General features: G+C 35.4%; 1 protein-coding gene across 1 annotated transcript in view; it reads left to right on the top strand.

Annotated features, from left to right (window-relative positions):
• TAFA2 (TAFA chemokine like family member 2) overlaps nt 1-13,226 on the top strand; it is a 183,942-nt gene that overhangs the window by 164,060 nt on the left and 6,656 nt on the right. Inside the window, exons 3-4 of the mRNA XM_085323797.1 lie at nt 5,518-5,670; nt 6,702-6,826. Of these exons, the coding sequence (XP_085179923.1) occupies nt 5,518-5,670; nt 6,702-6,826 (278 nt within the window). The remainder of the gene's footprint in view (nt 1-5,517; nt 5,671-6,701; nt 6,827-13,226) is intronic.

The raw sequence follows: 13,226 nt of genomic DNA, 5'->3' as shown, positions 1-13,226 counted from the left end.
TGCCAGTACTCCATCTGGTCTGTGGAGCAAAAGTGAAGGTGTACTTTGTTTTCAGTTCATGCAAGCAGACCTGAAGCTTGTATGCCCAAAAGCTCCTCTGATTTTTCCACTTGCAGTAATGAATGGTCTAATAAAAAATTTTGCCTTTGACTTCATATTTCTTCTGTTTTTAGATTATCACAGCTACAGCAATATCACTACCAGTGTTTATAGAGTTTGATTAAATTAAATTCACTTCCTTCCTCACTTGCAATCGGGTGGATATTAAAGAAGGATATTGAAATTAATCGAACGTAGGAACTGGTCAATATATTTCTTTTTGTACGTCTTTATCTGTCCTTTAACAGGGAAAGCTTTCAAATCCTAGCTTAGCTGTGGTTGCATAAGATTTTGATTGCTTAGATGTGGCAGCTACTAACACTTATTAAACTATTGAAAAACTGTGCAACAGTACTCTGTGTGTATGAGAGAGAGAGATTTTGCAAGTTGATTTGTATGCTAAGACTGMTGTGACATGCTGAAATTGCTGAAGTACAGAGGAAGGATGTCGCACCATTGTTTTCCATGTCAATCTGTATGAACAAAGCAAATAGTCTGTGCGAAAAAGAAAACTCACTTTTTTTCTAGGTCACTTAGCAGTAGTACAGTGATGTAGAACCAAATTTGGAAAATGGTATCTTCAAACCACTAATTTGATTTATTTTTCTCATATCAATAACTTCTTCCTCCCCTCCCACGTGTTTAAATATTGTGGTATAGAATATTCACTAATCACCCAGGCAAAAGGATGAAGCAGGTTGATAATCTGCTGAAATATTATGTGCTTTCCCTTGCAGATGGTTACTAAAAAAAGTAGTTCCATTAYAGTCTTAAAGTAATTGCTCATGTGGTTAAGGTTTACATGAATAAAGACTACTTATGTGAATATTTGAAAGACTGGATCGCTATAATATTTCATATGGGACATCTTGCTGATTATACTCAAGATGACAAAGATGCCAAAGTCTATATAATATTAGATGTAATTTGGATTGAAATTCAAATTTGGATTTAAATTCATGGCTAAAAGACATTTCTGCTCATCTGTTTGATGCTGATCTGTTGCTTCTTGTTTCAACTAACGGTCTGATTTGTGAAKAGCTTTAAAAAACATGCAGACATGTGCAAATAAAGCTTTGCACACTTTAAATAATCTCTCTGATCACAGAGCAATTACCTAGAATATAAAAAAATAAGATAAATACATGGCATGTGAGACTGCAGACCTGCAGTGCTTGTAAGCCGACGTAGAGACTAGTTTCCACAGAAGGAAGTGATGGTGCTCCCTGTCTCTGTGCCCARAGCTTCAGGCTCCTGCTGCTGCTATCTGGCTCCTACTACTTCTCTGTAGTCTCTGCACCTGGCCAGTTGTAGGAGCTTAACCTGTGGAGATGTAACCCTGCAAGAAAATGTGGATATTTTTTAACCAGTCTAAATCCCTGGCTTACTGTAAGGACCATCAAAGGGCAGTGTCAATGCAAGAAAGGGATGAAAAAGTATGGGAAGAGAGACAGGCATTCTCCTTTTTTAGTAGGTATTATTAGTTTAGCTGTATCACCCAACTGCTGTACCTGGGTCTTCACAGAGAGTATATGRTAGGGCTTCATTTTGGACACATTTTTTTCTCATTCTGTGTACAGTGGCTACTACGATGACGAGGAGCCTGGGGCCTGAGGACAGACAGAATCTGTGACTTAATTTCGTGTAGTCCATGGCAACATGATCTTTTCCTCATTGTTAATGGCCAGTGTCTATGTTAACGCACGGCTTACTCAACTTTCAGCAAAGGACACATTCAAATGGCCTAGCAGATAGGTATCAGAACTGAACATGAATATTTAAGTGACATTGTTAAGAAATGGTGACCAGGTCTTTTTAATAGTGGAATTCAGAAGACCACTTTTCCTTGACTTAATGTTAGATTTATGTATAACACTGTATCTATGCTAAATGAATTATATTCACATTTGCAAGTTGCACAATACTAATCTTGAATAATAACTTCCCTTCCAGACCCTCTGGTCTGTAGCAAAATTCCCACAGAAGTGAAGGAGTAAGGGCTATAAATTATCATGAAGGCCAAGTGTCCTGAATGAATGAGAAGAGAAAGAAATTCTATACATTTTAAGTTTTTTGGGGTATATTTAAACATATTCATTAAGCACAATCTGATATAAAGAATAATAATTAATAATTACTTAGCTTTTTTTTTTTTTTTTTTTTTNTAATTGCAGACACTTAAGTTTTCAGTGTACCTATATCATACTTATTTCTGTGATAGTCATTGACCATTTCACTACATGAAAAATGCTCTAAAAGTGACAGGTTAATTACAGGATATACCATTAACGAGCAAGATATGATTATTTCTGTTTTCCAAGTTGTGCTAGTATTACAGARCTACATCTTCTGAAACTGTTATAAATAACTATCGGAGAAACTGCACAGTCYGTACACATAGATGCCTCAGAGTCTCTTTCTTCAGTCCTTTTTCATGTTGATTTCAGTGAGGATTACTTGCATTAGTAGAGACTGCAGGATTGARTGTTTGCAGTGGTTTTGAATAATGAATTTCTTTAGGATTCCAGAAATGACATTCAATTCCTCAAATATTTTCTGCAAAGCAAGCAGCATACTTTGAAGCCTGTACTAAGAGAAGAAGAAACAAACTCAAAATGTGAATCTCATAAAGTACTATTTCATTTTGGAATGGTTCAGTGGTTTAATGAAGTTAATTTGTATTAGGTTGTGGGAAATCCTTTATCTACTGTATAGAGGCTTTCATTTCACATGAATGTGACAGATATTGTACTTACTGCATTGGAACTTAATTATTTGATAGCATAAGGAGCTGAAATCCCTACATTTCCTCTCAAGGAATATTTATAGCATCCTCTAGATGGTGAATAGAAACTAGAGGATAGGTGGCCTAGATTTTCGATATTTGAGGTATCTTAATATACTTTCCTAGGTTGTTTTGTTATTGTATCTAGAAAACTTCAGAGCAGGTTTATTAAAGATTCCCCAAATACTATCAATAGTATGTCTCTTTTTATTTCATCCAGTTTTTCATGTCTTCACCCTTTGAAATGCTTTGCCCTACTGTACATGAGTATAAGTGACCATTTCATTTAATTACACTGTTTTCCCATAGAAGTCTTAAAACACCTAATTACCTAATTACCATGAAGTGAGACTTTCAAAAGTTTTGTTTCAGTATGAACTTTTCCCTCAAAGCATTTTAAAACAACACTTTTAACTGGCTTCCATTCYAGATGGCTATAGGAGCACATAATTAGTACTTTATTTTCTCTTAGCAGGTATATTATGGCATTTCTGGAGACCTGGTGGAGCTGTGTAAAGCTATTTAATAAGAGATTGAGGAGACAAAATTTCAGGATCAGGCAGACAGATCAGCATACAAATAAGGAATGAAAACTAGTATAGAAAAAAATYAAGTGAGAACAAGTTCACAGCCTACCACTAAATTTAGTTGCTTTTGTAGATTCAATGTCTATTTTGTTATATACCTCTCRTAATGCAGAAATCAGAGAATTTGTGTTAGCATATGTGGGTATAAAATGCATAATTGCCTATCAAAATAAAAATTAATGCAAATTTACAAAAGCAGAATCTATTTCTTCATGTATATGTTATTCATAAATATAACCTAGAATCATTTTTACCATATTAACAAATAAATTTACCTTAAAAAATGATAAAAGTTATATTGAGAAAATGAATGCAATTATTAAAATTGTCACATTGGAAGATCAAACTATGTAACCGTTTCGAATATAAATAAAGCTAATTTTTATAGCAGAAAACACCGATAGCTGTAAAAGTATTTATTTAGCCTCTCTCAAAAGTATGAACATATCGGATACTGCAGAGTTCAGACAGATAACATGAACTGCTTTCCTCTTCATCTATTGCATTAGAAAAGCTCAATTGTTAAAAAAAAAATACATGCCAAAGGAGATTTTTTTTCTCCTAGATTTCTGATTTATGTATCACATTTCAGTATATCGCAATGTGACAGGTCGTGGGTTAAGTGGTCACATTGTGTTATGTCATTCCAGCTGTAGGACAGCATGATATGAAAGAGCGTAATCTAACCTGACATAGTACGATGCAGCAAGTGATTACAAAGATCACAGACTTTGTTCTAGTCAAAACTGCATAAYTGCTTGAATTAAAATTTTAGTAGTTTATGTTTTGCTGATGAGAACTCACATCATGGTTTTGCTCTAAATGGCTCAGCAGACACCTGTGGCTTTTGTCTTTGGCACATTCTTGGGGTGCTCAAGGATATTCTCCATCCTCAGTCCGTTGGAGAGCTGAGAGTGTGCAGTAACAACAGAGTGGGTACAAYGATTAGTGCTGGGCCCCTGCAAGCCCTTCAGTAGGGCCTTCTCCGTGTGGATACTCTCACGCCTTGCCTTTAAGGATATAAAAGAAGCTGAAGCATATAGTGCACAGGCTTTGCAAAAAGGTTTCACACTGTTAAGCAGCTGAGGAAATAGAGGAACTTAGATATCCTCTTAAAACATCTTTTGCTTTCCATGATTCAGTTTCTTTCCTTTACTAGATTGTACGTTAATACCAGATAAAAGTTCATATTTCTTTTTCTCTTCCTTCAGATGGAAATGAACTATCCTCACCAATATCTGGACTGGCTTTTCTTTTTCTTTAGTGAGCAGTGAAAGTTCTGTTAAAATGATTTTTTTTCTAAATTCCAGCACATTTGTTAACTGGCTGCTGAACCATAAGGATAGTTTGCATTTGCTTTCCCCTCTTACCAAATTGGCCCTCTCCCAGGGAATATTTGGATATTGAATAATGGATAATGAAAATTGTTCTGTTGCYCCTTGTGTTTGAAAAGTGTTGATTTCCATGTTCCCAGACTTTATTTTCAGTGCCCAGTTTAAATGTGATTCTTCAGTAGTTTTTATTTCTGCTTTTCATTTGAGGGCTATCCCTATACATTTCCAACTTTTTTGTCCATCCTCAGGAAGATAGTGGGATGTCAAAATCTACATCTGTCGTGGACATATATTCTGAAGACATATTCTGATAACATATGAAAGTATGTGGATTTTAAAGTTGATATACTTCTATTTCAGGATTTCTCCCTCAGGAAAAAAAATGGTAGAGATATGTAGCTGTTTATGACAGTATGGAAATTAACATAGCTTCAGTGTTAAYTTTATATTGCTTTTACTTACTGGTTCACTGGAACAGTCCCATACTTCTCCAATTATTCCTCTTTACACAGCATTTTCTGCCTGAGTTAGCCACACTACATTTGGAAAAGAAATCAGCTTTACATTCTAGTGTTAGTACCATTGTAATTTTAGTTTCATGCATGGCAAATTGCCCTATAGAGCTAAGTTTAATGTATCTTTAATTAAAAAAACAAACAGTATGATGCTACCTAGCAGTGTTATCAAATTACACATCTTCTTATTTGCACAGCTCACCATGTTAAAACTGGGACCTGTGAAGTGGTGGCGCTCCACAGATGTTGTAATAAGAACAAGATAGAAGAAAGGTCACAGACGGTGAAGTGCTCCTGCTTCCCTGGGCAGGTAGCAGGTACCACCCGGGCAGCTCCTTCTTGTGTTGATGGTGCGACTTCTTCTACTGCTTCCTTTTGCTATATTTTCCTAGGGGTTTTKCCAGGCTGAGTCATCAGTTAGAACCACACTATTACACTTAAAGTATTTAATATATGAGTAGGAAGGCTTCTGCATTCTGAAGCGCATGCCCAAGGTGAATGGGAGGCAGATAGGAAAARTAATTATTTGCTCTTACTCTGTGGAAATGCTAAGCAAAATTATTAGAACCCAGTGAAGGAGACCTCTTGAGAAGTTAAATTTGGTCTACAAAATTTGGCAACTAACAGAATGCCCTCAGTGTTGTATCAAATTCACTTAATTAATTATTTGTGCAAAATCTACATCAGCATATCATTTTCATATGCTGTAGACTTACTTTAGATATTTATTTTTAACATAGAGAAAGAAACAAAGAAATATACCATAATTCTGGCTCATTTTTAGTCTTTTTATACTAACACTTTTTAGACAACTTTCTGTTCACAGTACAATATTGATGTTTTCCTTACAAATGTGGCATAGGTCCACACTTTTTACTTGGGAAAATACTGGCTCATTTTTCATATCTCTTTCTCTGAAAGAGGAGTAGGACTGATTCATCCTTTACATGATCTTTTTACTGTTGATGTGTTGTTGGCTGTCAAAGGAGCTTGAATATGTCATCTTTGGGGAATAAATTTAATCAGCCAATACATTGTACAGTAGTTCAGGCAACTCAAAAGAAGAGTTTGCTTAAAACTTAAATCTGGCTGAGCAATTAAAAATGAGGATTGGAAAAGAATGCTGTGAAATTAATTCCAAAAATGCAGTAAAAAAAAAAAAAAAACAGTAAAGAGATCAACTTGGATGCAGACAGCACCTTGTACATACTGCGGCTTATTTTGTTATGAAGATTCTGAGCTGGCTTCAAATCATGGAGAAGCTGTCAGTCAATATATTTCTGAGATTGTCCTGKAAAATAAAAAAGATGATGCAACATAATGACATATTAATGTACCCATTTGAAGAACAAGCAGATATGTTTGTTTTCTTCTCTTATAGCTTCAATAGTGGAGCAGAAGTGGTGGTGCCACATGCAGCCATGTCTTGAAGGGGAAGAATGTAAAGTTCTTCCAGATCGGAAGGGGTGGAGCTGTTCCTCTGGGAATAAAGTGAAAACAACTAGGGTAGGTATGATACCAACCTGACATGTTACCAACAGGTACAAAAAGCACCTGGGTGCACTCAGAAGACAACAGTTTAGAAGAATAAAGAGTGAGGGAAGAGAGTCGTAATGAGATTGGACTTTGTGGTCTTGCATACTTTTCTCAGTATACTTTGCAATTGCTTGATCATGGTAAGCAGTACACCAGACACTCTCAGGTGAGCAGCAGAGACAGTAGAGTTGACTGCTTTCTCAGCTACGAGCAGTAATCACATGTATTGCATTTTGGTATGTATTTCACTCTGCAACCACTTGCGCAAAGACATTCGTTTACAGGATAGAAGACAAATGAATTATTGTCAGCAACATGGAATTACCATGTTTCTACGCTGAAACTGCTGAACAGGGTAAGTAAGCACTTAATATTTCGTTACTGAATGATGTTCTGGTTCTTTCTGTCCTGTGTAAGTAAGATTTACTGCAAAATTTTGACTGAGTTTCAGTACATTCCTTTTCTCCTTTTGACACTTTTTATATTATTGGTTCAAAATTAGATTAAGAGAAATCCATCTAACATTCATCATATACAGTGCCTGAAAACAGAGTAAACCTGTTGTAATCTCAACTTTCTAGTGGCTAACAGAAACAAAAGAATAACAAATTCCTCAGATAATTCTAAGCATTAATTGCTCACACTTCCTAAAACTACAGCTTTGGAATCTCTACAGGGTCAATATAGTTCTTCGTCTAAATAGAACAGATTAAAAATCTGTCTGAAGAAGCACATGCATGTGTGCAAGCATAAGCAACTTCACCCCCACACTTCACCAGACGTACACAATGACTATTTTGCTCATGGATATTTAATGATTGTTTGWGATATCAGGCCATAATGGCCTAGTATGGTATTTACTCTGTGTAGGTGGGTTTGTGTGTCTATGTCATTTGAATGAAATCTTTGTGTAGGCACTAAATCTGTGTTACTCCCTGACTGTAGTGCACTGCAGTGTATATGGACTGAATTATACTCCTTTTTTTTTTTTTTTTTTTCACATAGAGCTCTGCATATCTCAGTTTCTGTATGTATGAGGCTTTAAAACATTTTGACATTTTTTCAAGGAAGAGTACTTCCTCCAAGTTTGATATGCCATTCCACTCCTGAATCCTCTCTTGAATATATTTCTTCTGAAGCTAACCTTGCCTGAATGCTGCCCGCACCTAACTTTGAACATGCCAATGCAAACTGGATTATATGCATGTAAAATATGTGTGTGTATAACATAACTGATAGGAATTAGATAAAATTTAATAGTGATGGAGTAGAAAGAAAAGGAATTGTGAGAGAGTGTTTGGAAATATTATTTTAGTAAGTCTTTTCTTCTTTTCTTTTAATTTTCTTTACCGTTTCTTCCTGATAAATTGCCATCTTCTACTTTTGTGTAAATTATCTCATTTAGATCCTGTGATCTGAGGGCTGGGATGTGTAGAGATGTATGTATAGCACTACACATATTTGTCCTGGTTACAACTGCATTTATACACATGGTACTATTAGCCTTAAAGCATATATGCCATTTCATATTTAATGTGAGTGCTTAAAAAGCAGTAATTAATAATGTGGGTCTGGATTGCTCTACTGTAGCAAAAGAGGTCACAAAAGCAAGAGATTTCAATAAGAATCTCCTTAAAGAGATTTCGTTGTCAACATATCTTTGTCAAAAGATGGACTTTTCTCCATTGGTTGAGATTATGAAGTTCTATCAGCCTTTAGGAAGAGGCAGAAGTCTAGAACCCTTGTCCTCAAGGGCTCGTGGCTCTGCGGCAGGACTGGTTCTTTATGGGATGCAGCCTTCTCTTGTCCTCCATGGTGGCAATCCTCAGGAGCAACTTCATGGCTCTTCAGAAGAAATGCTATGGAAAAGCCAGTCCTTTGCTTTATGTGCCGTCATATCATTCAGTACAGTGTTCACCACAGCCTGCTTGCACTCTCACTGGAAGGAGAATAATTAATCTCCTGAAATTCYTTCTATTTATTCTGCCTTCTAGTTTGTTCAGATACTGCCTGTTACCCCTTCTCCCCTCATTTCCCACACATCTGCAAAGCTATTTTGAGAAAATACCAAAGTTTAWTTGAAATTTCGGGCTGACAATTGGTCTCAGTCACTGGAGGCAGGTGGTAGGGGAATGAAGATCTGTCATGCAGGAGGCTGAGAATTTAGTAGACATTGTTCTGATGCTCAGAAAAATATACATTGCTACTAGGAAGATGARTGATTCTTTGTGTTAAGAGAGTAGCTTATTATCAAAAAACAAGTACTTTTCCCTAATATGTAGTGACTACATTGTTTTTGTAGCTCCTCTTCTGTTCCCCAAAGGCTAAAAATAAAAGAAAGAATTCTAAAGCTCCCTGTGTTTTCAAACACCCTTTGAGACAAATGATAAAGAACTGTACAGAGAGTCAGTGTTAAGAATCATGAATAATAAGCCCTGATTGTCAAATTAAATAACCCATATRTGGTTATCATGTATAATGTAAAAGCATAAAGAAACAAAGGGAGCTGAACCGTTTGGGTGATTTTAGTGTACTGCGGAAAATCCTTGTGAAAATTTTCCTGAAAGGCCTAAAAAWGTATTAGCTCTGTATTCACCTCTAAATATCTTCTGTAAGTTTGTCTTCTTCATGTATAGAGAAAATAACCCAATTAACTGCTGAAGTGCTACCTCCACTTCTACAGGAGAGCAGATTCAAAAGCAGCACCTACATTTCCACATCTCAGGCTGTTCGTAGTTGAGTATTACATTAAAGATAAAACCAGTAACAGGAAGGAAGTATTTTAGCATATTTAATCACTTTGCTGTAGAGACTGATGATACTGAATCCTTGATACTTACAATATCATTCACTAAGCAAAAAGGACAGATGAATAATGAGAGAAAACTAATTGATTTTTAAAAATGTGGTCTACTTGAGGTTTTGCATTTTGYTCAGATGTAGGGATATAATAAGGTTAGGCATGAATAATGAATTAGAAAGAGTGTGGATGTTRTGGTTCRCAGAATTCAAATGTTAAGAACAGTGAGGTGGAAATTATTTACCCTAGGAGTGCAAAAACAAGTATTCTGGAAAGATTTTTACAGTGGAACTCCATTTCCTAATTTGCCTGCATATAGTTTATAGTGGGAGAGGAACATTAGGAATTAATCACGGAAAAGCAATGAATACAGGGGAGGAAAAGTGGGGGTTTGTGAACTGATCATGACTAAACTTGTATCAGTTTTGAATTGGTTATTTTGGATCTATGTAGCCTGCAGGAGGGCTAGGAGAGAAGGARTGACAGTTTAGCTAAAACAATAAATTTTTTGACTTCACATAAAAGTATGTTTGCTGTCCCATAAAAGAGGATGTTCAGAAACACTTTAGTAGGATTATGAAATGGTTAAGTGAATAGCTGAGATTTACTAGGAACACTGTTGCATTCACCTCCAACAGAGACACTGTTGTGAGTGGAAGTTGTTGAATTCTTGTTTTTATGCCTAGCCTCAATGCTTTGATAAATAAAAACATTTTTTTTGTCATGTTACCCCTTGTAATCTGATGAAAAAATTGTGAAAAAGGAGAAAATAAAAAATTGTTTACCTTTCAAAGTTTTTTTCCTACAACCTTCTAATASAGTTACTTTCATTCAAAATTTTCTCTTGATCGTGTTTCCTTTYGTTTTTGCAAAACRAARAAAATGTCTTTTAAAAACAAGGGAWTTTTCCCATTATTTAGAAAACCCCAAATATGGTCAGTATTATCAATGCAATTGACAGTTACATTTTTTATTATATTTGGACTATTCCAAGAAAAAAAATCCACAAKCTCCTTTTAAAATAAATTCATATGTAAAATATATGTATATAATGCCACARTAAAGTCAGCCACAGATGAGATTATTTTCTTATCAAAAAGAGTATGTTGGAATACTGAATATTGGATTCAAAAAGATGCTTCCAAGAAGGGGCAAGGAATGTTGATTTGAAACTACTCCATCAAAATATAAATACAGCATAGTATGGCTGGGAAAATAGGCTGTGAATAATTAAACTGAGACATATTAATTAATATGGCATGATTATGCCAATGACTGTTTCTCCTATTGTTTAGCAGTTAGTGAGAAGAATGTATATTATACAATTTCATGTAATCTTCCTTCCTTTGATCGTAGTGTTATATGTAACTGGGATCTTCTTTTGTGTAATACCTYTTGTGTTAATCATTGTTTAAAAGTGAGGGAAAAGAAACACAAGTAATGAGAGTGAAGATCTTTCCACCATGTGTTAGCCTGGCAAAGTTTGCAGGTTCACTGTAAGATAGTCATTTAAAAATTAGATTCTTCAGGATGTTTTATATTCGTTAGTAGATCCTTATGAGATGTAAACTACCATATCTGTAAAAAGCTGTCTACTATTCAAAAAAAAGAATGTTTAACAGGGGAAATCTGAATGTGTAGATGTTTATCATAAGACATTGTACAATGGCTTAGAGGCTTRTGTGTCATGTGTTATATTGTTGCAAATTTGTGGGTATTTCACTAAGGTTCGGCCAAAACTAAAGGCTTTGAGATAGATGCTCAAAGCTTCATAGAAATTAAATTAAAAAACGATTATATTTGCAGGTTTCCAAAACCTATGACCTTTAAGGCATTTCAAAAGTATATCTGAATGCAAATTGTACATTTAAATTCTTTCCTACCTTTTAAGTACTATTTTATTCCCACATAGAGATAAGGAGAAAAAAAGAGGAGAAGCAAAATGACCAYACATTTATCATTTTCAATGAAGAAACTGTTTGCGTAACTTCTTTTATGTCCTGGCAAATTTAGAAGAACGTATTTATTAGAGGAGTACTTTAGATTTAGTTTAGGAGTAGAGGTCTCTGGAGAGCAGGATTTCAAAGGCAAACTCATAGAGGTCAGGCTTTACTTGTATAGTTAAGAAAAGCACATTGCCCGTTGTCTTTATAATATGGGCTTACTTTAAATAAGAGTGCCAGAAGCTACATGTAGCCTGTGACGGCRCATGCTGCAGCTCCTGGGGTTCTGGTTCCCCACACACCCAGCCTGCAAACAGCTTGGGGCATGCAATGGTCCTTGGGCAGCCTGTAGACCTGAGTGTTTTTCCTGCAGAAACTAGAGTGCAGGAAAATATGGGAAATAGTGTGTGCTGTATCTTATCTTGAGATCTTAGAGCTACAAAGTAGTGCAAAAATGTGCATCCAAGCCCAAGGAAGCCTTGTAAATGCTCCCGGGCTGCAATGGCCTGAGATCTGTTCAGAGAAATTGAGTTGATAYTTTATCAAGATATAGGGAAAATATATTTTCCATGTGAAATAGTAACTTGTCCTTAAGCTTTTAATTTGATTTGGGCAGCTTGTGGAATAATCTAGAATTTAACACTAAGTAATGTACTAAGATCTGGTTAAAATATCAAGTGCAATTTACCTGATTTTACTTGATTTAGGATTCTCTAAAATAAGATGACTCAGCCGATGCTCTGGGCTCTCTTTGTAGTWTGGAGGGAATTGGTCTTTTCTAGAGGACAATTCGTCTTGTCCTARGATTAGKCAGATGAAATACCTTCTGGARGTGCTTATTTCTCCCCGAAGCAGTAAAGGAAATCTATGATGATTATCTTAGCATCTAACATCTAGAAGCTTAATGTGGAAGAGGAAGATGGTGGGTAGTAAACTTCAGTCTCTTTGACATGATCTTAGAAAAGACCCCTCATTCTTTGTCAGTTTGGGAAGCTTTAGACTTAGACTACCAACAAAGGCAACATAATGTAAGAAAAGTTTCATTAGTGTTCATGTTCTGAAGTTACACAACTGCAGACTAAATAGGTTAATCATACTGTGATGACCAACATACCTGATAATCTAACTTTCTGCAGAAATTGGCAACCAATTGAGTTGACTCATTGGTATAATAATAATAATAATAATAATAATGAAATAGATATTAATCACAAAGACCTGAAGTATTGCATACTGGCAGTTGATTATTAATCTCAGATCTTTAGATGGTGCAAGTGAACAAAATAATATTTTCTTATTACCAAGTGCTAGTACTATTTTTATTTAGATTGTAAAAGTCACATTTTGGAAATGAATGTCCAACTTATGGAAGTGCTGGGCAGCTATCCCCTTTTGAGGGATAGAAGGAACTGAACTGGACTTGTCACTCTGAAAACTGACTATTTTTTAATGTATAGGGAAAAGACAATCYAGAAGGGAAAGAAATCAATATTTAATATATTACTATGTAACTGTATTCCAAACCAATATTAGAAATAGACTACCGTGAAAAAAATAAAATAAATATTTCAGGGACAGAGAGATATAAAAGAGAAATATTACTGGGCCAGAAATAAATCCATATTGA

This window comes from Rhea americana, unplaced genomic scaffold, assembly GCF_003343005.1.
Source record: "Rhea americana isolate MKP2758 unplaced genomic scaffold, rheAme1 scaffold_88, whole genome shotgun sequence".
Taxonomy (NCBI): domain Eukaryota; kingdom Metazoa; phylum Chordata; class Aves; order Rheiformes; family Rheidae; genus Rhea; species Rhea americana.
The sequence above is the reverse complement of the archived record's forward strand: the minus strand, read 5'-3'. Positions and strand labels throughout refer to the sequence as shown.